The sequence below is a fragment of the Cervus elaphus genome, chromosome 29 (assembly GCF_910594005.1).
Source record: "Cervus elaphus chromosome 29, mCerEla1.1, whole genome shotgun sequence".
In the NCBI taxonomy this organism is placed as follows: Eukaryota; Metazoa; Chordata; class Mammalia; order Artiodactyla; family Cervidae; genus Cervus; species Cervus elaphus.
This window is the reverse complement of record NC_057843.1, coordinates 36,513,918-36,539,232: the sequence shown is the minus strand read 5'-3', so window position 1 is coordinate 36,539,232 and position 25,315 is coordinate 36,513,918. Positions and strand designations below refer to the sequence as shown.

Here is a 25,315-nt window from a genome sequence, read left to right as displayed (position 1 = left end):
CTCAAATTTATTATTACATCTGAGTTGCTCTCTTGCTTTGAAAGGTTAGATATATTTAAAATGGTTGGACAGAGGAATGAAGCAGGAAACTAGGGAGTCATTTTGGCATATGTAAGGTTCTGTGGCCCAGCTGTTAAAGATTTCTGCTTCAAGCACAGTGTGTTTAAATCACTACAGGCTCCTTCCTCTTGTGCTTTGGCAAAACGTTTACACACCTAACTATACCTAAAGTCAGAGAAGAATTTTCCAGCCAGCCTAGCAATCAGTAGGGAATGATTTCAAGGAAGAAAAATATCCTTTTATTTGGTTAGGCATGTGAGAAACTAGATGGCAGAGCTCACTCTGCAAAGAGGGGACCTTTAGGAGCACATCTAGGAGAGTTAGCCTTCGGTCCAAACCATGAGCATCTTTGTGGTTCTGTACTCCAGGCCCTCATCTCCCACCTGGAGATGCCCCTTCTCCCCTTGGAGTCATACGGACCTGGATCATTTTTCTTCTGTACTTAAACCTCTCAGTGGCTCCCTTAGGCCCACAGGGTAATGTCTAACTCCTTAGAATGGTGTGAGAGCTACCCTACTTCCTCCTCTCCCCCATAGCCTGACCTCTCGGCCCCAGGCCATTTCTAAACTCTTCTTTCTCCTGCTTCCCCTCCCATACAAGGCGGGATCTCTTGCAGTTCCCAGAACAGAGTGGGCGGTTTCCTGCTTCTAGGCTTTTGCTAATGCCCTTACTGGTTCCCTAATTCTGCCTGTGAGTATGGAGACATGCTAGAATGTCATCAGTCTTGAGTCATGCCACCGGTAAGATGACTTCTCAGCACCTGCCTGTGTGGGTCTCACGGGGAATGGGAGTCAAGTCTTGGTGGTTTTCGCTGGAGTCCAGAGCACCCGGGGAGGTGCTTGGTGTCCCCTGAATAGCAGCACATGACTGTTGAAGGAACCAGTGAGTCAGTGACTCTCTGGGCATTTCTTCTTTGGTTTCCAGAAGGAAAAGTTTAAGCATAGCACTTTATCTGTTTCCTACAGGTGTTTTAGCCTTTTTTTAAATAAAAGGAAAAAAGAAGTAAAGCCTCTAATTAAACCGAGATTCTGAATTGACACTTTATTTCCCAGTGATGTTATAAACACCCCTGCCAGAAGACACTGGGTTAATGAATCCTGGCTTTCTGTAGGTTAGAATGACATGTCAGACTAATGTTGGTATCTTGGGGGTTATGAGACTGTGCCTTCTAGGGCCCATTTAGCAATGGTGCTGGACCTTCCCAAGTGCTTCATTCAGGAGCCCCGTAGGGAGTCAGAGCTTGTGGCTTCAAGAGTCAGGCTGATGAATGAGACCTGGAGACAGGGAGTAAAAGGGACTGAGCAGACCTTCTTGTAAGATGGTGACTCCCCTCTGTACCTGGCAGGAATGAGGTTTGTGTGAGTTTCTAACAGGGGAGCAACAGCATTATTCTGAAAAATAAATTGCAAACAAATAGAAAGCCCCAAATACAGCAAGCTAAAATGTCTGGAGTACTTGCCATGAGCCTAGCATTCTGCCAAGCATCTTCCCAAAGCATTTATCCTGAAGTCTTCTACTTCATAGCATGGCATATACTCTGAGACCTAGTCCCTGGTTTTCCTTGGTTATATGTATGTACATGTATACCTGTATGTATGAAAGTGTGTGTGTGTGTGTATGCATGTGTGTACATGTAAGTATATATATTTATACACATCCACACATTTCTTTGCTCTGACTTCTGAAAGGGTCAAGAAGCAAAGATGCCTTTGTAGTAACAAGCACACCTAAGCACCTGCATCTTATCCTCTAATGTCACTGCCCACAAAAATGAACCACATTCCTCAGGGAAATGCTAATTCCAGGGCTGAGGCAAGATGATCTTGAGATTCTTATGAGGCCAGAAAGGAAGGAACTGCTAAAAAATAAAAGGACGTCTTAAGGGACATAGGAAACAGATTGAAGAGGCTTCTGCTGGCCAAATCTGGGATAATCTGAGCACCAAAATAATTGATTATAGTATGAACTATAAACAGTTGTGAAGGAGGAGTTAGAAATCCCATACTGATGACGGATGGATGGGTGGATGTGGGGAAAATAGGAGTTTTTTGCTTAATAACTGCCAGGTGCCAACCAGTAACTGTGGGGGGAGTCCTGGAGCAGGAAAAGTCGGCGTATCATCCCCATCACAGTAAAACTGGATCAAGCAAGATTCATCAGTGGATGCTAAGTCTAAGCAGAAGTGTGGAGGAGCAGGATATTTGTGTGCTGTTAAAGGCTCTCCCACAGATTGCTTATTAGCTAGAAGGGAAAAGTAGTGATTATAAAGGGGAAAAATTGGGCTGCTCTTTGACCAGGATCAAAGTTAATATCACCATTGAAAGGCAGATAAACATGCACCTCCAGATGTGGTTTCTTGAGATGATGACAGCGTTGTCTGTGTGGTATTCTGGCCAGGAATGTATACCAAACTCTAATCATGAGGAAACATCAGCCAGATGCTCCGTTGAAAAAACAGGGGCAGGGAGAGCTGGATCCTTCAAAAGTATCATGATCATAAAAGACAAAGAAAGGCTGTGGAAATGTTCCAGGTTACAGGGGGTCAAAAGGACTTGGCAGCTAAATGCAGTACCTGACTTGAGACTGGATCCTGACTTGAGACTGGATCCTGTACATAAACAATGGGGGCACATAAAGATCACTATTCGCTCAGTTGACAAAATTGGAATATGCGTCATCAATTAAAGGGTGGCTTCAATGTTAAATTTATTAAAGTTAGTAACTGTGCTGTGGTTATGTAAAGGAAAATCCCTGTATAAAATACACACTGATGTATTTAGGTATAAAAGCCCATGATATATGGTTTGGGCATAAATGCATACACACATACAAAGAGTATGTTTATGTTTTTGTTTTCATATTCTTACAACTTTTAAGTTTGAAATTATCCCCCAATAAAAGGTCTAAAAATTAAAAGTATATATCATGATCATACTAATGATTATCTTCTAAATAAATATTTCTTCTATTTTCTGTCCTCTCTCCTCTTTCTCTGCTCCATCCTTAGAAATCCAAGGCTGGTGAGAAGGGCATCTCTGTGGGGCAGACGGTCATCACGAAGCATCGGAACACCCGGTACTACAGCTGCAGGGTTATCGCCGTGACGGCGCAGACCTTTTATGAGGTTGTGTTTGATGATGGCTCTTTCAGCAGGGACACCTTCCCTGAGGATATTGTGGTAAGTAAGGCTCTGGGTGCCTGCTCCCCAGCTTGTCTTTTGCGTAACTAAACTAGCTGAACCTCTCAGGAATCTTCATCTTGGTTCTTGGTATAGCTCATTTCATTTAATATTCAATTCAGGTGTTCTCTTTCCCCACCACAATCCTTAGAAGTGTTGTTTTCTAGGAGGTTCCTTAACCATCATTATTCTAAATAGTAGGTGAATTTAGACTCTTCCCAGATTCTTTTAACTGAATGAGAAGCGTATGTGGCCAGAAACAAAATGTGACTTTACCTGTTCTTATCTATTATGGAGTTTGTATATTTGAATTCCTTTATTACTTGTTTTCTTTATGCTTGGCTGGAGAATATGGCTTTTATTAATCTGACCTGACAGTGACATCTGTAATCTGACAGAAACATCTGTGTATGTTTCATAAGGAATAACAAAAATCACACAAGCAAAAGGCTCTTTCACTGAGTTTCTTAACTGTGGTCTGAAAGGGGACCCACGAGTGCCTGTCTGTCTGTCTTCTTCCTCTGTCCCCTCAGTGAACACCTTGGGTCTTGTTCAGAGGAATTCCGAATATGTCTCAGGGACTTGCTTTTGAGCAGATGTTTCATAAGAAAAGCACTTTCAGCAGAAGGTTTTTTGAAACAGATCAAATCAGTTAACTGAGATCAGGGTTAGTCTTCCAGCCATCTTGTCATCCCTTGTTTATCTACGGCAAGTATCCATTTGAGGAGCCAGGCCTCAATAATGTAGGCCTTGTCCTCAGTCTGTGATCCTTTGCCCTTGTTTGTATTTGGAAAGATGTTACTCTTTAAGAGTAATAAGTATGTATTTTGCATAACTGATAATTAAATGTAACCTTTTGAGATTGCTCATAAACATTTCCAGAATTTTGGTCCCCTGGGGCAGAAGAAACATTGATTCAGTCAGCTCTTTGTTAAGCTTACTTCTCTATGCCTTTAAAAGGGACAAGTATAGAAACTAAAGTTACCTTATTTGAAAGATTTCAAAGCAAATGAATTTAAAGAAATTAAAAATCCCAGGACTTGATCCTACACCCTAAGGGTGAATTGTGAGTTTTTTCCTGCAGAATTCTCCCTGGAGCTTTGCTGCACTGACGTTGCTCTTCATAAGCAGCAGCCGCTAGGTCACGTGCTTGCCTTGCTGGCCTAGGCCCTCCCTTCAAGCATGCAGTCCCCAGAAACGGTATCTGCTGTGTACTAAGCATTGCACTGGGTGCTGGCAAAGATGAAAATGAAGGTGTGATTCCTTTTCAGTCTGGAGGGATGTGGGCTGGTAAATGGGTGCTTTCTAGACAGCACGATAAATGCGATAGACAAGCCCAAAGCAACTTCCCACCTGCGGGGATCAGGAGACTGAGTCCGAGACCCCACAGGGTCAGTAGGGCTGGCACTGATGGAGATGCATCACGTGTTAGGTCTGTTTCAGGAGCTTGTCATACGGGAATCATTTCATCCTCAGCCCTGTGTGCTAGTTACTACTGTTTTCCACATTTGGCTGCTGAAAAAACTGAGTCACAAAGCAGTAAATAACTTTCTCACAGTGATAGGCAGCTAGTAAGTGTCAGAAAGAGTGTTCAGTCCCGGAGTTGGGCTCCAGGACCTCTGTTCTTAACCCCGGAAAGAAAAAGAACTTTCAAAGTGAGAGAGAGAGGGCAAGAGAGGTGCTGAAACACACAGGCAACTCAGCTCGGCGCTTGTCAGACCTGCCCGGTTACATGCTTATCTAGGAATCTGCCTCCTTTTGTGCAGGCTGACGATATGGAGCTGGCCAAAGACGGAAGACTTTGCTGGGGAGCCTGCAGGGGATAGAACACAAGAGTTGTGAGCACTCACCCCCAAACCTGAGCATATAGTGAGGTCTTTATCCATGATAGTATGTAGTGAATCCTAAATTTCCTTTCACATCACGATCCTCCACACACCCAGTCAGTCGTAAGCTTTCTTGGAAAGTCTTCAGCTTGTGCACTGGAAAAGAGTGGCTGTGATCCTGGGAGTTTTCTGAATCCACAAGTCTTTCCTTTGATACCTTTAACTCTACTCTCTGTGAACCTAATCAAGTTTGGTTTGAAGTATTTGTGGGTGTTGTAAGAACAAAAATTTGTGAGGTAGTTCAGAAACACCTTGGCATTTAAATCAACATGAATAAAAAAGCAGAAATTCTTTACAATTTGATTAGCTATTACTTAGCATACATGATAAGGGCTTGAGGTTTAGCAGTTGGTGTGTGTGTGTGTGTGTGTGTGTGCCCAGCTCTAGCCTTGGAGGGAGTGGCAGTGCTCACAGTGGTATGAGTTAGCGTAGATTGGAACAGGGGCTGCTGTATGAATTTGCATGAATGATAATTTTTTCAGGGAAAAAGCAACTCATCTTTGAGCAGGTCTTCTCTCTTTGATCCAGCCTTTCCTCCCTCGATAACTCCCCACCACCCTTTCCCATCTGGTACACTTTTGGTTACCTGTTCCAGGCCTCTTAGGCCAACCAAGTAGGAACATTTTAGTGATGCTGTATTTTCAAGTGATACACACTTTCTCATAACGTCACTGCTGGTTGGCTGCTGTGGCCTCTTCGGCTTTGTCCTCTTAGTGCTCAAAGAGACATCCCCAGATGTCTTTATTTGGTTGCTCCATAGGGAAGGTTTTATTTTTCCTTATAATATGGTACTAGGGTTCTCTGGAGAAATAGGCCCTTAAATAAGAGGCTTCTTATTTATTTGATTAAATATATTTTAATATATTTGTGTGTTTAATATATTACAAGTAAGTATATGTAATATATATGATTTCTTATAAGGGTTTTGGCTCATTTGATTATGGAAACCAAGAAGTCCCAGGATCTGTAGTCAGCAGACTGGAGACAGGAGAGGCTCAAGACCCAGGAAAAGCATCAAGTCCAAAGTCAGGAAAAAGCTGAGTCCCAGCTCAGAGCCAGTCAGGCAGGAGGAATTCCCCCTTACTTGGAAAAGGGTCAGCCTTTTTGTTCTCTCACTGAATGGGTCCTAGGAAGGATTGTCTGCTTTGTCTGTCAATGCAAACACTAAAGTCATCCAATAACATCCTCAGAGACTCACCTAGAATAATGTTTGACCAAATACCAAACATGTGGGCACCCATGGCCCTGCCAAGTTGATGCATAAAATTGAACATCACAAATACGTTGACCTGGGGTGTTTCAGGAGACTGCTCACCTTGTGTTGCCAGAAGCTCTGATTCGGAGGCAGAATGTAACTTCCCTTTCTGTGAGGCAGCCACACTGTTTGGCTGGTTTGCAGCACTCTGCAGATCAACTCCACTAGCTATGTGCTCTGTCCTGGTCATCATCCAGGTTCCCAAAAGACAATGTCATGGATTTTCTGAAGCAAGCTTTTTAAATTTAAAGGATTTCCAGGGATTGTTTGGGGTCTGTGTTTCCCACTTACATTAATGTAAGCTGCCTGATTAAATGCCCTCGTAATATGTCAACTAGACTTCAGTTTGGTATGGGGAGTTTGATGTTATATTTCAAAACATATGTGTATAATGAAGTATATGATATTATGTAAATACATTTATATCACCATTTTTTAGCCCATGTGGATTAATTCTTATGATCATCCCACTTCCACTTTTGCTACCCATCGACATCAGAGCTGTCTTCTGGGAGGTGGGAACCCCGCTTGTACCCTAATGTGGAGATAATCAGGAGATAAGGAAAATGTGACCAGCTTTATTTCTTTTTCAGCATCTTGCAGATATGGCAGAGTAGTTCTTTGGGTGGAAACATAGTCCATATTCCTCAGAGAAACCTTGTTTTTGTTAGATGATATACCTGTGCCGCCTGAAACGGGGGGTAGAAAATGATTTTTTCTTCTGTTTGTCTGAAAGCTCTCTAATCTGCCCAATGTGCTTATCGAGTGTGAGTGCCACTGGGAAGGCCCTTTCATCAGATGCAACTCAATGTCAGTGTGACTGGCTAGTGAAGAACTAGACTCTAAGCTGTGGGTACTTGCCAGCTAGAACTGCCATAAAGGTACAACACAATTTGTTTCTTAACTATAAAAATAAAATCTAGAACATCACGTTTAATTATCCCAAAGTGTTTATTTACATACAACGTAAATATAGTCCTTTATGAAGCCTGATGCTTTAGTAAAGAAATACATTCCCTTATTTTTTGAATTACTTTATCATCCCTCCAGAAGAGAAACATTTAATGCAGGCTGGTCTATTCATGTTTGAAAATAAATTTACTGTGCATTAAAATACCTTTGTTAGGGTATGTGACTAGAGGGAGTGTTTAAAACTGTAGGGAGAAACATTCTTTGGACTACCTGAAAATTTCTTTCCAGACCTAGGTGCTTTATTTCTGTGATAGCCAGAAAAATGTCCCAAATATTTTCTCTCAACAGTACACCTTCAGAATGTGTGTATCAGTCCCGTTAAACTCAGCATGCAATCTGTAGCTGTCAGGGGAAGTAATAAAAGATGTATTGCTACATGCTTCCATCTGTCAGTCTATGAAATTGCAACACACTTCCTGATGAATTTTTTTGGTCTCCTACTATTTTGATGGGAACAAAAGTTGCCCACTGAAGAGAATTCAATGAGCAAGGCGATTCCAGGGCCCCCTGTTCACCTTTGCTAAAACTTGGGATCCCCTGGCATGCCCATGATGACACTAAAATGATGGCTGCTTCCTTTCGTCTGCACTTGGAACTCATTTCAGGGGAGGAGAATGGTGCAGTGTGATCTGGATGGTTTTAGGACCAGCACTTAACATTCACCACTGGGCTTGAGAAGAGAAACAGGACCATTTAGAAATTTGACAGCAAGAGTCCATCACTGAAATTTCCATGAGGGCTTGCTACATTTTTCAGCATCCGTTGAAATGTAAAAAAAGCACGAGAACTATACTCTTCAAGATACGAGGGATGGATTGTCATGGCCTTTAGTTTCTGTGGGCTGTACACTGGAAACCAAAATTCTTAAAGCTAATTTTTTTCTCAGTTATAGACAAGTTGCTCAAACTTTCAAGCCTCAGTTTTTTTGTTTCCCCACTAAAAAGGGAATAATTTATACTGTCTAAGAGTATTGAAAGGACTAACTGAGCTAAATGTCTTTTTCCTCCCCCGTCTAGTTTATGCTGCCCTTTTCTGGCCTTGATGAAATTTGGTTAGAAGATGTGTACTTAGAACTTTGTTCCAACTTATTAGGTTAAATGAGTGTCTGTACAGGTGAGAGCTCAGCTTATTTTTTCCACTTGTAAAGCAGTCCTGGTGTCTTTAGACTTTATAATAAAAAACCTAATTCTTTGCATTTATGCATGTATTTTTCAGCATGTTTAAAGTGCTGTTAATATTTATTGACTTTTCATGACAAACCTTGTTCTAGGGTAAGTTTGTGCTCAGTTTATAGGTGTGACACTTGCCAGGTTACAAAACCCTTTTGATTTGTGTGAACTCCCCAAGCTCGGGATGACAAGAGTCCAGAATGCAGGCTGGTCCCTTGCATTCCACTGTTTGTTGCCTGCATGCTCTCTGTGACTTAGCATTGCTGTCGTAGAAGACCCTGTACCTAACTGCTCAGGGTTCAGCACCCCCACAAGTTCCCACTTGGCAAGTGTAGGTGTAGGGGTACCTCTGGACGCTCAGGAGGCAAAGGAGTATGTTAGGGTTGGGGAGTGATAAGCTAAGAAAAAGGTTTTCCTGAAAACTCTGTGCTATAAGGTCCTGGGAAGTGGTTTTTAATTCCTGTTGGCACATAGATTTTTAAGTTATGTGAAAGGCATACCCCACCCCAGACCATCTGTGTTATGTATGCTCCAGACCAATTGTCACCCACCAGTCCTGGTTTTTCTAGAATGAATGGAAATTTGCCAGAAAAAGCTCCAGGGACTTTTATTGGTTTAGGATTCTATAGGTGTGGCCCATGGGGCATTTAACTGCTGGAGAGGGACACCCTTGCTTCTCTTTCTTGGCTGTAGAGTTGAGAGTCTGCCAAGTTCCTATTGATTTTTACATCCTTGCCTTTTATACATATAAAAACAAATCTGTTATTACCTTGATTTTAATCAACATTCAGTTTAAAACTTAGTTTTTTTAAGCCTTCAAATTCAGCTAACAAATTTTCTTATTTATGCATATAATGATTTTTTTACATAAACATTTAGAACAAAATCATTTGCTCCTTGATTAATATTTTATAATGTATAAATGAACTGATCAAATTCTCACCAATAGTAATCAAATTTCCTTGTACATCTTGACTGTGTTTATAGATTTAATATATAAAGTTCTCACAAATGTTATAATTTTTTTAAATCACTCAATGCCCATAATGCTGATAAATCTAACATTAATTTAGTAGTTCAAATTCTATTTCAAAAAGCAAACAACACATACAGCAGTACAATATTTACAAAACATTTTACTGTGCCTTTATATAAATACAATTTACATTGGGTAATCTATTAAATATAATATATATTTAAATACATTTTAATTGATACATAAGTAAATAGAATTCTCTACCCACCAAGAGGGAATAATATTAGTATATTGGCTAGGAGTTGAGACTAAGAGAAACTAAAGAACCTCAAGGCCATTCAGAGGCATAGAGTCTGGTTGTATTTTTGAAGACTAAACCTGCAGTTGCTGGGCTGGGGCTTCTAAGTAAGGTCAGCTTTCATCTGATTCTTCAGCTCTAAATTGTGTGGTCTTCATTGAGACTCTGATTAGTTTCATAAGTTGCACGAACTGTCTCAAGTTGGTGGAGGTGGGTACTTAACCAATCCCTAGAATTTTACTCTCTTGTGTAATTCTTGGGTGGCTTTTTGCCTTAAAACCAGGGCATACTAATGAAACGTTGAAGTCTTTATTTGTGCTGGACTCCCTTTGTCTTTTATAAATTGTATGCATCTCTACCCTTGATTCTGTAGCCATCTATTGACAGTGTCCATTTAGCATTGGTGAACCTCTGAAGAAAAGCATGCCATTGCCCTGATACTCCACTCAAGAGATTAACAATGTGTCTTCAGGGCAACTAGTTAATTATGTTTTTCTTCAAATACATACCTCCTTCACTTGGTGGTATTTCATTTTGGCAATATCTCAAGGTGATTGGTTTGAGGAACTTTTCCCAGGAGACAATTTTTGGTGTTTCTTTCCCATCCTTGTCTTAAGGGAACCTAAAGGTATATAACATCTCATCTTCACTCTAACAAAATCACAATAACTACCTTGAACTTGAGGGCAGTGTTATTCATTTCCAGGACTTTATCATCTCTTCTCAATGGGCTTCCCAGGTGGTGCTAGTGGTAAAGAACCCTCCTGCCACTGCAGGAGACATGAGAGACACAGTTTCAATCCCTGTGTTGGGAAAATCCCCTGAAGAAGGAAATGGCAACCCACTCCAGTATTCTTGCCTGGAGAATCCCATGGACAGAGGAGCCTGGCTGGCTATAGTCCATAGGGTTACAAAGAGTCGGACACAACTGAAGCAACTTAGCACGTCACATCTCGATTCAGGGTTTAATCCCAAGGGTGGCATGATCCAAACCTATCCGTGTTTGGGACTATCCAATCATATCATTCTTTTTGACCTATATATTCAGTGCTATTTTAGCTACCATACGGGATTCAGGATGTATAAGCATAGGTGTAGAAGTGATCCTGGGTATCTTGGAGGCAAAATAAAGTACCCAAGTGGGTTTGAGACACTAAAAAAAATTGTTATCAGAAACATTCTATACCATGGGATTCTGGGAAGCTCATGGATTTTTCAAGTTTTTTAAAAATTGTATTGAAGTATAGGTGACTTACAATGTGGTGTTAATTTCTGCTGTATAGCAAAGTGATTCAATATATAGATAGATATATAGACACATAGATATACATTCTTTTCTGTATTTTTTCTATTGTGGTTTATCACAGGATACTGAATACAGTTCCCTGTGATATACAATAGGACCTTGTTGTTTATCTATTCTATATATAATAGTTTTTGTCTCCTAATCCCTAACTTCCAATCCATCTGTTCCACACTTGCTTCCCTCTTAGCAACCATAAGTCTATTCTCTATTTCCTCGAGTCCATTTCTATTGTATAAATAAGTTAATTTGTGTCATATTTTAGATTCCACATACAAGTGATATCTTTTTTATGGCTGAGTAGTGTTGAATTATATGTATATTACATCTTCTTTTCCATTCATCTGTTAATGGACATTTAGATTATTCCCATGCCTTGACTATTGTTAATAGTGCTGCTATGAATATAGGGGTCCATGCATCTTTTTGAATTATAGTTTTGTTTTTCCAGTTTTTAGAGGAATTTCCATACTGTTTTCCATAGTGATTTCACAGATTTACACTCCCACCAACAGCATAGGAGGGTTCCCTTTTTTCTATATTCTCTCCAACATTTGTTTTTTGTAGATTTTTAAATGATGGCCATTCTAACTGCTGTGAAGTGATACCTTGTTATAGTTTAGATTTGCATTTCTCTACTTATTAGTGAAGATGAGCACCTTTTCATGTGCCTATTAGCCACTTGATGTTGTCTTTGGAGAAATATCTATTCAGATCTTATGCACATTTTTTGATGGAGTTGTTTGTTTTTTTGATATTAAATTGTATAAGCTGTTTGTATAGTTTGGATATTAAGCCTTGTTGGTCACATCATTTACAGATATTTTCTCCCAGTCCATAGGTTGTTTTTTCATTTTTATTATAGTTTCTTTTGTTGTGCAAAAGCTAATAAGTTTGATTGTGTCCTGTTAGTTTATTTTTGCTTTTATTTCTGTTGCCTTGGGAGACAGGCCTAAAAAAACATTGCTTTGATTTATGTCAGAGAATGTTTTGCCTGTGTTCTCTTCTGGAATTTTTATGGTGTCTCTTTTATATTTAAGTCTTTAAGCCATTTTGAGCTTACTTTTGTGTATGATGTGAAGGTGTGTTCTCATTTCATTGATTGACATGGGACTCTTCAACTTATGACTCCATGGACGGTAGCCCACCAGGCTCCTTTATCCCTGGAATTTTCCAGTCAAGAATACTGGAATGGGTTGCCATTTCCTGCTCCAGGGGATATTCCTGACCCAGGGGTCAAACCTGCATCTTTTGAATCTCCAGCATTGACAGGCATGTTCTTTACCAACTGAGGCACCAGGAGAGCCCTAACTTACCCAACACCACTTGCTAAAGAGACTATCTTTTGTTGATTGTATATTCTTGCCTCCTTTGTGAAAAATTAATTGATTGTAGATGTTTGGGTTTATTTCTGGGCTCTCGGTTCTTTTCCATTGATCCATAGGTCTGTTGATGTGCCATTACCCCACTGTTTTGATTACTGTAGCTTTGTAGTAGTGTCTGAAGGTTGGGATGGTTATGCCTCTTGCTTTCTTTTTCCTCAAGATTTCTTTGACAATTCTAGGTCTTTTATGTTTCCCTATAAGTCAATCTCAAAAACGACAGTATGATCTCATTCATTTCTAAGGCAAACCATTCAATATCATGGGAATCCAAGTTTATGCCCTGACCAGTAATGCTGAAGAAGCTGAAGTTGAACGGTTTTATGAAGACCTATATGACTTTTTAAAACTAGCACCCAAAAAAAGATGTCCTTTTCATAATAGGTGGAATGCAAAAGTAGGAAGTCAAGAAATACATGGAGTAACAGGCAAATTTGGCCTTGGAATACACAATGAAGCAGGGCAAAGACTAATAGAGTTTTGCCAAGAGAACACACTGGTCAAAGCAAACACCGTCTTCCAACAACACAAGAGAAGACTCTACACATGGACCTCACCAGATGGTCAACACCAAATCAGACTGATTATATTCTTTGGAGCCAAAGATGGAGAAGCTCTATACAGTCAGCAAAAACAAGACTGGGAGCTGACTATGGCTCAGATCATAGACTCCTTATTGCCAAATTCAAACTTAAATTGACGAAAGTGGGGAAAACCACTAGACCATTCAGGTATGACCTAAATCAAATCCCTGATGATTATACAGTGGAAGTGAGAAATAGATTTAATGGACTAGATCTTATAGACAGAGTGCCTGAAGAACTATGGACGGAGGTTTGCAACATTGTACAGGAGACAGGGATCAAGACCATCCCCAAGAAAAAGAAATGCAAAAAAGCAAAATGGCTGTCTGAGGAGCCCTACAAATAGCTATGAAAAGAAGAGAAGCGAAAAGCAAAGGAGAAAAGGAAAGATATACCCATTTGAATGCAGAGTTCCAAAGAATAGCAAAGAGAGATAAGAAAGCCTTCCTCAGTGATCAATGCAAAGAAATAGAGGAAAACAATAGAATGGGAAAGACTAGAGATCTCTTCAAGAAAATTAGAGATACCAAGGGACCATTTCATGCAAAGATGGGCTCAATAAAGGACAGAAACGGTAGGGACCTAACAGAAGCAGAAGATATTAAGAAGATGTGGCAAGAATACACAGAAAAACTATACAAAAAAAGATCTTCATGACCCAGATAATCATGATGTTGTGATCACTCACCTACAGCCAGACATCCTGGAAGGCAAAGTCAAGTGGGCCTTAGAAAGCATCACTATGAACAAAGCTAGTGGAGGTCATGGAATTCCAGTTGAGCTATTTCAAATCCTAAAAGATGATGCTGTGAAAGTGCTGCACTCAATATGACAGCAAATTTGGAAAACTCAGCAGTGGCCACAGGACTGGAAAAGGTCAGTTTTCATTCCAATCTCCAAGAAAGGCAATGCCAAAGAATGCTCAAAGTTCCGCACAATTGCACTCATCTCACACGCTAGTAAAGTAATGTTCAAAATTCTCCAAGCCAGGCTTCAGCAATACGTGAACCGTGAACTTCCAGATATTCAAGCTGGTTTTAGAAAAGGCAGAGGAACCAGAAATCAAATTGCTAACATCCGCTGTATCATCGAAAAAGCAAGAGAGTTCCAGAAAAACATCTATTTTTTGCTTTATTGACTATGCCAAAGCCTTTGACTGTGTGGATCACAATAAACTGTGGAAAATTCTGAAAGAGATGGGAATACCAGACAACCTGACTTTCCTCTTGAGAAACCTGTATGCAGGTCAGGAAGCAACAGTTAGAACTGGACATGGAACAACAGACTGGTTCCAATTAGGAAAAGGAATACGTCAAGGCTGTATATTGTCACCCAGCTTATTTAACTTACATGCAGAGTACATCATGAGAAATGCTGGGCTGGATGAAGCACAAGCTGGAATCAAGATTGCCAGGAGAAATATCAATAACCTCAGATATGCAGATGACACCACCCTTATGGCAGAAAGTGAAGAGGAACTAAAGAGCCTCTTGATGAAAGTGAAAGAGGAGAGTGAAAAAGTTGGCTTAAAGCTTAACATTCAGAAAACTAAGATCATGGCATCTCGTCCCATCACTTCATGGCAAATAGATGGGGAAACAGTGGAAACAGTGGCTGACTTTATTTTTTGGGGTGCCAAAATCACTGCAGATGGTGATTGCAGCCATGAAATTAAAAGATGCTTACTCCTTGGAAGGAAAGGTATGACCAACCTAAACAGCATATTAAAAAGCAGAGACATTACTTTGTCAACAAAGGTCCATCTAGTCAAGGCTATGGTTTTTCCAGTGGTCATGTATGGATGTGAGAGTTGGACTATAAAGAAAGCTGAGGGCCGAAGAATTGATGCTTTTGAACTGTGGTGTTGGAGAAGACTCTTGAGAGTCCCTTGGACTGCAAGGAGATCCAACCAGTCCATCCTGAAGGAGATAAGTCTTGGGTGTTCATTGGAAGGACTGATGTTGAAACTGAAACTCCAATATTTTGACCACCTGATGTGAAGAGCTGACTCATTTGAAAAGACCCTGATGTTAGGAAAGATTGAAGGCAGGAGGAAAAGGGGACAACAGAGGATGAGATGGCTGGATGGCATCACTGACTCAATGGACATGAGTTTGGGTAAACTCCGGGTGTTGGTGATGGACAGGGAGGCCTGGCGTGCTGCAGTTCATGGGATCGCAAAGAGTTGGACACAACTGAGCAACTGAAGTTAAACTTATAAGTCAGCATTTTTTCCTAGTTCAGTAAAAAATATGGATAATTTGATAGGGCTTGCATGAACTCTGCATTGCTTTGGGTAGCATGACCATTTAAACAATATTAATTCTTCCAATCCAAGAGCATAGGATATCTTTTCATTGTTTGGAATCATCTTCATTTTCTGTTATTAATATTTTGTAGGTCTCAGTATTTGTCTTTCATCTCCTTGATCAGGTTTATTCCTAAGTATTTCAGTTGTTTTGGAGGTGATTTTTAAGGGATTTTAAAAATCATTCTCTTTCTGATATTCATTGTTAGTGTAAAGAAATGCAACTGATTTCTATATGTTGATCTTATATCCTGCTTCATTGATGAATTTGTTTGTCAGTTCTAGTAGTTTTTGTGTGGAATCCCTAGGGTTTTCTATATTTAGTATTATGTCATCTGCATGTAATGAAAATTTTACCTCTTGGGAAGCTCCTGGATTTTCAAGTCATTACAGTGGTAGAGACCAAGTTGATGAAGAGACATGTTTTGTTGTGAGGCCACCTCAGCTTTGGGAATTCACGCCCCATCCCAGCCCATTTTTGTTATATTTTCATCACTGATGCTCCTTATATCCTCTCACCCTAACTAGGAGCTGATCTGAAAGATATTATAAGAAAATTAACCAGTGAAGGTTATTGAATGCAAGTTTCAGAAATGGAAGTAATTGAAGATGGACCAGAGACTGAAGGAAGTCACATCAGGGGAAGGGAGATAAGCTGGTTTACTGACTTGTAAAAGTTCTTTGTGAATTTTAGGTGCAGATCCTTTCCTGGATATGTAGCATTTTTTTCTCTCAGTCTGAATAATATTCCACGGTATGACTATAACACTTTGTTTAGCCATTTGCCAGTTGATGCCGTAAATCCAGTTGATTATATTATCTAGTTTGGGGCTGTTACAAATAATGCTTCTATGAACCTTTGCTTTCAAGTCTTTGTGTAGACATGTGTTTTTATTTCTCTGGGGTAAACATCTAGGAGTGAGATTACTGAGTTACATGGTAAATATATGATTGACTTTTTATAAAGCCAGTCTACCAAACTGTTTTCCAAGATGACTGTACCATTTTGCATTGGTACTTTGTATTGTCAGTCTTTTAGATAATAACCATTCTTGTGGGAGTGTGGTAGTATCTCAGTGTGATTTTAATTTTTATTTCATTGATGACTAGTGATTTTCAGCATCTTTTCAAGTGCTTATTAGCTAATCATACATCACCTTTGTTGAAAAACCTATTCAGATATTTCACTTATTTTTTAAATTGTGTGTCAAGTGTTTAAAATATTCTGTGTATAAATTCTTTGTCAGATATATGATTTACAAATATTTTCTCTTGAGTTTATATTTTGTCCTCATTTTATTAATAGTTTGAAGAACAAAAGTTTTAATTTTAATGAAGCTTCATGTATCAATTTGTTATTTATGGATCATGCTTTTGTTGTCATATTTTAAGAAGTCTTTGCTGAACTCAAGGCCACAGACATTTTTCTCTTATGTTCTCTTTTGGAAGTTTTATAGTTTTAGGTTTTATATTTAAAGCTATGATCCATTTTGTGTTAATTTTTGTGTGTGGTGTGAGGTCAGAGTCCAAGTTCTGTAAAATGAAAACCATACAACCTAACTTAATTGTTGAGGTCCTGTAATGGACCGGAACCTGGTTGTCCGGAGTCAACGATAAGAAAGTAAAAGAGAGAAGGGGGTTGATATTCCCTGGTTTACGCGGAGAACCAGTAAAGCTCCTGGCACAGAGCTTGCACTGCTGCATGTAGGCACCAGGTGCCCTCTCAAGGGGGTCTTAGAAGCCCGGGCAAGAAAGTGAGCTCAGCGGGCCTCCGTGCTCCAAGGAATTAGCCTAAAACAGAGAGAGAGAGAAGGAAAGAAAGACACGGGGACCCAAGATCTGATGGAGCAAAGGTGTTTATTCAACATGGTGTGGGTATATATCCTGTCTTACAAGGTAGCTATTCTCAGCAAAGATAAAAATCAAAATTCCCGACTTACAAAACATAAGGCGATCCATATCAAAGAGAGAGAGATGTAGACAATCACTTTTACCGTATGGTTCATAAAAAGGAAGAGGGTTGTAAATAGTTACATATCACCATATGGAAAAACTGAGGAAGGAAATTCATGGATTCCTCAGCCCTGGGAGTGGTTTGCCAACTCCTCTTAATTCCTGAATATTCAGGAATTAATAAGGGATAGAGGATTCATGACAGATCCGAAACAGCACACAGGAAGCCTCCTGTTAAATGCTTCCTGACACTTAATGAATTAGTTGTAAGGTTTAATTGAGAGAATGTTTCTAATCATCATAGTGCAGTACCTGACATGTAGTAGATGCTCAAAAAAGCATCGTTTTTCTCTTTTACTTAATTTTCTTAAAATTGCACAATAGAAGAGAAAATTAGTTTTTTGTTTTTTTTTTTTAATGTCCTTAACTTCTAAAGCCACATGGATGGCACATTCACACATCTATCTACTTAATGTCAGGAGTATTTTGGAAATATGTATTGAATAAGCCTTCAAAAATTTAGTTTCAAGATAATTTCTGTACCTGTAGGAAAAGAAGAGTAGAAAGAACTAGATAAAAGAGTGGTTCCATCTGCAAAAACAATGGAAATATGGTTAATATGCTTAGACCTAAGAAAATATTTGACATGCTTTAGATTAGTCCAAGATCATACTTCAAACCAGGACATGTTTTATTTTTCCAAAGAAAGAAAGAAGGAAGGGAAAAATGAAGGAAATTTTTTTTGTTAGTAATAAAAGGGAAATTAATGAAGAAGTGCATACTTAAAGAAGAAATTAAACTCCAGATTTTCCATCTTAACTTGAACTTGTTTGTCATAAGGCTTATCTCCGTTGATATATGTTACCATTAAACTCTAAACTTGAAAACAAGGACCATGTCTGTTTGAGTTACTGTTGTGTACCTAGTTCTCAGTACAGAGTCTGGTTTATGGCAAGTGGCTAATAAATAGTTGTTGAATTAAAGAGTAGATAGATTAATAAGCATCACATATTCAAGTATGAAATTTGTTATTTTAAGTCATACCTTAGGCAATTAGTATCTTGTTTTAAAATCCACAGTCAGTATCAAGAATTGTTTTAAAATTTAAGTTCAAATTTATACTGTTAAGTTTCATGTCCTTTCCAGGTAAAGAACTTCTATCCTTAGAGCAGGGCTGTGCTTTGGCACTAGTTCCTGGGAAAACCCAAGCTTTCAGTGTTTGGTTTCCACCTAAGATTTCTTTAAAGAAGAAGGTCTCTAGCCCTGAAACAATTGGAAACCACTGGTTCAGATGAAGTGCTATGTACTGTTACAGTGCCGTCAGAGTGAGGAATCTGTCACGAAGAGAGGGCTGAGGGACCCATGGCATCGGCGCAGCTGCTGGTACCTGTGTGTGCTTGAGAGCAGGACTGCTGGGAAAAGTCAGCAATGGTCTGAGCAGGCTCCGACCATGAATGCTTGCCTCCAGACTGTGAATATCAGTGACATCATTTTTAAATCTCAGGGTAGAGCTGAATCAACCTCTGTTTAATTGAAAATATAAACATAGTGGGAATTCTTTATTCCTTTTAATAAACACATGGCCAGTGGTCACTGTGGGTTCACATCATAGCATCAGAATGTCGGTGTTCATTGTTGACTCTTCATGAAAATGGCCCACTAGCTGCCTTGATTGCATGGTTCCAAACTTTTAAATCTTTGCTCCCACTTCATTTTGATCTCAAACCTAGATACTGTAACCCTGGGTGTGGTATAATCAGGCATATTTCGTAAGTGCCTTACATTTTCCAGAGCTGACTCTTCCTGTAGCACATTTGTAAGCACAGTGTTCTTCATGTAGTTCCTGAAATATATAGCTAACACAGAGCTTCCTGAGACAAGTAGTCAATGGGGAGCTGCCTGTTTACAAGCCTTTTTACATTCTCTCTCACCTCTATCCAACCCCAGGTGCGGACACACTGGGACATAACACATAAATTGGTGACACATCCCAGAAGATATTGGGCTCGTAAATCAACAGGGTTTATGTTCCTATTTGACCATAGGGTTTAAATTATTTTGGTCACAGAGTGAACTTAGATTATTGTCTGATAGGTATATCCAGAAGAAGTCAGTACTGTCTATTTATTCATAGGCTAGCACTGCCTTCATTTTATTATTTCCTTTTCATACTTTGTTTGAAAGCAGTTAGCTGATTTTCATGGGTGAGAGAGAACCAGTAATAAATCTTGCTTTTGTTTCATTAAATGAATTATATTTTGAGGTCAGGCTGTGTGCGTAAAGGGAGAAGATGAAATGTGGAGAGAGAATAGAGTGAGTGTGATTTTTCCTTCTATTTCTAATCTTTCCCATAGTCAGAAAAGGTTCTCTGCTAAGAAGTGAATAAAAAACCTGGAAGCTGTGACCTGCTGTAGTCTTTGTTGGTTGTATGTGTTTCTGCAGATACCTGCCTTGCACCATCTGATTTCTTAGCATCTATGAAATGGAAGATGTTATGTTTGCATGTCTTTTATGCTTAGATATTTTATCCAATACCATTAAACATAAAGAATATTTTAACTTTTTCTAAATGTTATAGTGGTGCAATATGTTGAATAATGTTTTATACATGGCTGTTCAGATCCAAGTAGGGTTTTCCACTACTTGGAAATTTTCATAATTGATGCTGCTATGATCTGTGCCTGAAAAAGACATCTTTTGCAGACTAATGGCTAACAACTCAGTTAAAATATGAGAGTAAAATTACACGTATTTCCAGTAGTATAGGTATAAGATTATACTTATGTTATTGTTTTTAAAACAAGTCTTATATTTCCCATTTTTAGCCTTTCATTAAAAATAATCTGACTGAATGATTCTATTAAATGTGATATTCTCTTTCTTGAGGGAATAACAGATAACAGTGAATCTTCTAAAGCGGTTTATCTGATTTATACCATAAAAGTAGTGACTAGCTCAAAACACATCAGGCTGTGCTCATTGCATTCTAGGCAGCCAATATCTGAAGCCCTTTTAAAATAGAGACTATAAGAGAACTGATCTGAAATTTAATATTTTATTTACAGTTTTAAAGTGTATTTCAATATTAGTGAAACACCTTTCCTATATTTATGTTAAAACTCTGCCCTGTGTCATGAGAAGTTATGTTTCTACAGGGTTTTGTTTGTGTTTGTGTTTTTGTTTTTGTTTGCAGGAAGTTGGAAGGGCAAACATCTAACTGGTATCTGAGAGTAGGCAGTGGGTTCCCTGCAGGAGAAGTCTAATGAGGCTGAGAAGCAGTGTGTGTGATGCACAGATCCTCTTTCTTCTTCAAGAGTGAGAATCTCAGATCAGTGTGGAAGGCTGATGCTTCCTCAGGAGGCCCTTCCTCTTGTAGAAAAAGGAATCTCTGCAGTGCCAGGACTTTAATAAGCCACATCTGGGTCCCTGCATGGGTGATTTATGGATTCTCCAGCCAAGGGATATCTTACACTTCAATAAGTGGAGTCGCACTAAAAATATTGCTTCCCGTGAGCCCCTGCTACATGCCAGGCATTGTGCTGGGCCCTGGAAATATGATCGTGAGAAATACAATTGAAATGGTTTTTGCTCTCATAGAATTTATAATCTAGTGGGAAAGAGTAACATATGACTGTCACACTAATAAAAATGTACTTCAAATTGAGATAAATCCTGGAGTGATAGAAATGTAATCCTCTAAGAACAGGTAACAACAAAAACCTTCTATAGAGGTGTGATCCATGTGACCTGAGCTGAGATCTACAGGATGCGTTACTGTGGCAAAGGATGGTGTCCCAGAAAAGCATGTGCAAAGGCTGTTGGCAGGAAGGTGCAACCTGCTCGGGTTGCTGAAAGAAGGCGGGATGAGTCTGCTGGGGGAGGCAGATGGGAGGTCTGGAGAAGAAAGAAAGGGGCAGATGAGGCTACACCTTGAAGACCATCTTATTTGGTTAGATCTTTATTCCAAGAGCAGGGGGAAGCCACTGATGGTCCCATGGAGAAGTCAACAGGAGAAAATTTGTTATGAAGCATTTTGTTTGGCTGTGGTGGAGAAGATGAATTGGGGAGTAGAGTACAGTGTATGCTGGGAGACCAGTCTGGAGAGCATGGCAGCGGATTAGAGCAAAAGTGATGTGATTTGAACTAGGGAGCAGTAGAAGGATCTAAAATACATTTAGGAGGTGAAATCAAGAGGAGTCAGTGGTAGACCCATACTGGGGCTGAGGAAGAAAGAGGTGTCAAGATGTCAGCATGCCTTGCAGGATTCAGCTCGCTCAGCTGAGTGGAAGGAAGCCCAAGTTTCAGGAAGAAGATTATGAGTCTACCGTTGGCTATGCTAAGGTTTCCTCTCTTCTTCCCCACTTTTCCCACCTTGAGCAGTCAACTTGCATTTACCGCCATCCCAGGGCCCTGGGGCTGCAAAGCATAGGATTGCTTTGTTTTGTTTCATCTCCCGCAGAGCTGAAGGGACACCGAGTGAAAGACTCAGTGTAAAACAGATACCACATATTTCAGAAATGGCATAGACTTTCACTTCATTTTCATCTCTTAAGTGGACATATCACAACATACACACTATTAGCTAACTCTAACCCATTTGATAAAATTGTATTTGACCAAATAATTCTTCTGTGTGACAGTATGGCCATGCAAATTGATGAGTCCTATTCACCTTTTATGGGCTTCCATCTTGACACACAGATATTTAAATGGAGCATCATTGCCCATCTGTAGTGTTGGCTTTACTCTATAGTTCATCCTAATTTTCCTTACTCCAAGTTCTCTTCAGCACTCATTTCCATGACTTGACCCATACTCCCCATCCCTCTGCCCACAGCCCCAGCCCCATTTCTGTACACATAGCCTGCAGGCTCCCCTCTGGGACTTTTACTTCCCCCCTTCTTCCATGTTCCCTCCCCAGGGTGCTTTCACTGAGGCCTCTGGGAATCTGAGTTCTCATTTTCTGAAGGAGGTGGATCTTCTGTATCCTGAGCATCCTCACTTTTGAAATTTATATACCATTCTTAAAGGGAAAGGATCAATGACTTACTTTGGTAGACACAATGTTGTACTTAGCAGTAATAATAAGAATTAGCAGCAAAGATTTAACCATCACGTGTGCCCAGTGTTTTGCCATATATTCCCATGGTTGGCTAAACGTCAAGAAGTATAGGTGGATATGAGATGAACAGTACAAGTCTCTGTAGCAGTGTCCATCTGGGTGCAGTCCCTCCTGCTGCTTATGTATCCTCTCAGGGTTTTAAAGGTGCATATACAATCCTTACGTGTGTGTATGAGCATGTAGATCTTTATTTGAATGCATCTGGCATCATATTGACTTGATAAAGCTAGGAATTGCATCCTAGCTTTCCTGTTAGGTAGTTACTGCTGATTGGTAGTTATGATGGACATTTAAAACCAGTTGCTGGCAAAACCATCTCCTTTTACCCCTTATCTTCCTCTGTCTTCATTTCTGTTTTTCTATAGTATCATCCCTGAGGTCTTCTTTCTCCCTTCTTAGTTTAACCTATAAAAGCCAGGTTCAGCTGTTCTGGCTCCAGCATCACCTCCACTGACCCGCTTTTACAGATGCCCATGTATCCTGGGAGTCTCCTTTTGGCATGTTTTTGGTTCACAGTTGCCAGTACATGCCAGTCTACATCAACTCAAAACTGTGGGTTTCTGTTTCAAGGAAAGTAATTGAGGATGCTAACAAAACATTGTTTTTTGGAGGGAGATGAGAAAAAAAGACCATATCATAATTGAAATATTAATTGGCTGACAGCTTAGTTTTCATTAAGCAAGTCAGATATTAGCAAAAATCAGGCTTCAAATAAAGATTAATATCCAGCATGAAAAGAGCAGAGAGGTTCCTACTTCAAAGGTTCATTAACTATCAGAAAAAGGGCACAACATAATCCTCAGTGTAATTCTGAACCAGGCATTCCAGGCTTGAGTGTGATCAGTAAAATCTAAATTCCCTGCCCTCCTCTAATGTGTTTTTAAGCCTTTGGATTAAAAGCTGTGGTTATGATGAATCTGACAATAGCATGTTATCTATGTATCATTTTTATTTTTTTCCTGGAACCTACAAACTGCAAAATTCTCCTTAATTTCACATTGAGATTATTTTTATTTGACAGTCTTTTGACAACATACGCATCATTTAGGGAATTTCTGAAATTTCTGACTTCTCTTTAAGGGTAACAGTGTTGAGTAGATCGATTGATTCATTATCCTCTCCTCAACCATCTTATTTATCTGTCTGCAATTTGTGACAGACTGGCCTCTGTGGAAATAGGCTGGTAGTAATTACACACGTCCTGTTCTTCATAAGACAGTCTGTTATGAACATGATTGTGTAAGTTTACGCATTTGCATTAAATCTGAGAAGGACATGTTAAATTAACAGACATTGAAGCAGTAGGTTCCATGGGAAACATTTATAGAATGAGTTGTTCATATTTTATTGCTATGTTCAGGCATATTTGCAACTTGGAGGAAATTCTGGATTACTTCATTTGTATATATATTCATTTGAGCATTCTTCTGGTTCTGAATTTAACATAATACAGGCTGACATTTTTTGACAAATCATATGCTCAGAAATCCTTAAGTTTGTCTTCACCCCTTCCTGGTTATCCTTTTAAATCCTCTGTTTAAAATCCTCCCCAGGTGTTACTAATTTGCTCAAAATCTTGCACAACTGAGCTGTGAAATGCAAGGTTAAACTAAATAATAGTCAGCTCTCAGTGAGTTGTGACTCTAGGCAAGTCATTTTATTATTCAACCCATTTCTTTAAAATGAGACATCGGCCTGGAAAATCTCATAGTCGTCTTCTGATTCTGGCATGGGAGAAAACATGTCGGGCCAATTATAATCATCTCTGTGAGCATTAGAGTGTGTCCCGGCCTAGCGGTGCACTCCTTTACACACACACACACACGCCCCTTTCCCAAGCCCAGCCTTTGAAAGTGAACAGCTACCTATGTGGTCACGTGCACAAGCCCTTGCTGGGCCAGCTTGGGCGAGGCTGTTTGTTTGGGCACATGGCCCCAGGTGACAGCGCGGCATGCCACTTGTATAATGTAGTGTCATTTGGAGACGCAAAGGCCAAGATCTTCTTCGGCCACACCACAAGAGTAATCAATCCTTGACATATTTTTATACACCACAATGTTTTTTTGCAGTTGTACATTTAACCTCCGAAGCTTCATCAAAGCCTTTTCCACAGCAGTAGGCAGTCTCACTCCTCTTTTATCACTTCTCTGCTTTTGCTTCACCTGCTTGTGAGCTTCCTAGTTGTTAGGTTAGAACAGACCTTCTGTATGTCCACCAGAGATCGAGACAGTCCTGCATAGATGGGTCCTCTCCTTGGGGTGTTGATGCTCCCTTATTTTGGCCATAGAGGAAGCTGATATTATTATATAAGGAGCTCTAGGAGTGTGGCCAGAGAGTGACTGGGATTAGATTAGGGGAAAAGATTATTTTTCATCTACGTCAGATTTTTCTTCCTGTTTTTTGCATTCTCTGTTCCCAGCAGTTTGGTGAAGGAGGAAGGGCACTAGACAAGAGCTTGAGAAATTTGGGAACCATAATCCTAGCTCTGCCTGTAACTTCCAGTGAGACTTAGACAGACTGTTCAACGAGAAAATCTTAGACAGCGGGTCTCTTGTCTAAAAGTTCTGAGTAACCATGGCTGAATTCAGGACTGCTGCCTAAGTAAGACAAGCTGACGGCTAAGTGTGCAATCCCTCCCCCTGTAGCCTCTAAACAAACCTAACCCTGCTCGGTGACCCCCTCAGACTCCAGGCCCTGCAGCAAGTATGCATGACCTTAACCCCTGTACCGTGCTTCTCAAGTCTGGTACTGAATACTTCCAAGCTGCAGGGACTCACTGCCAGTTTGCTGCTGTAACTATTAGGAGGCATGAGCCTCTTTGTGTGGAGTCTAAATGGTGCCTCTGAAACACCCCCAAGATCCAGTCAGT

The 25,315-nt window shown here is 39.9% G+C and overlaps 1 protein-coding gene across 3 annotated transcripts in view; it reads left to right on the top strand.

Moving 5' to 3' along the window:
• The window catches only part of KDM4C (lysine demethylase 4C), a 402,052-nt gene that overhangs the window by 350,432 nt on the left and 26,305 nt on the right, over positions 1-25,315 (top strand). For all 3 annotated transcript variants that reach the window (XM_043891189.1, XM_043891188.1, XM_043891190.1), the window contains one exon: positions 3,068-3,238. In XM_043891189.1, the coding sequence (XP_043747124.1) occupies positions 3,068-3,238 (171 nt within the window). The remainder of the gene's footprint in view (positions 1-3,067; positions 3,239-25,315) is intronic.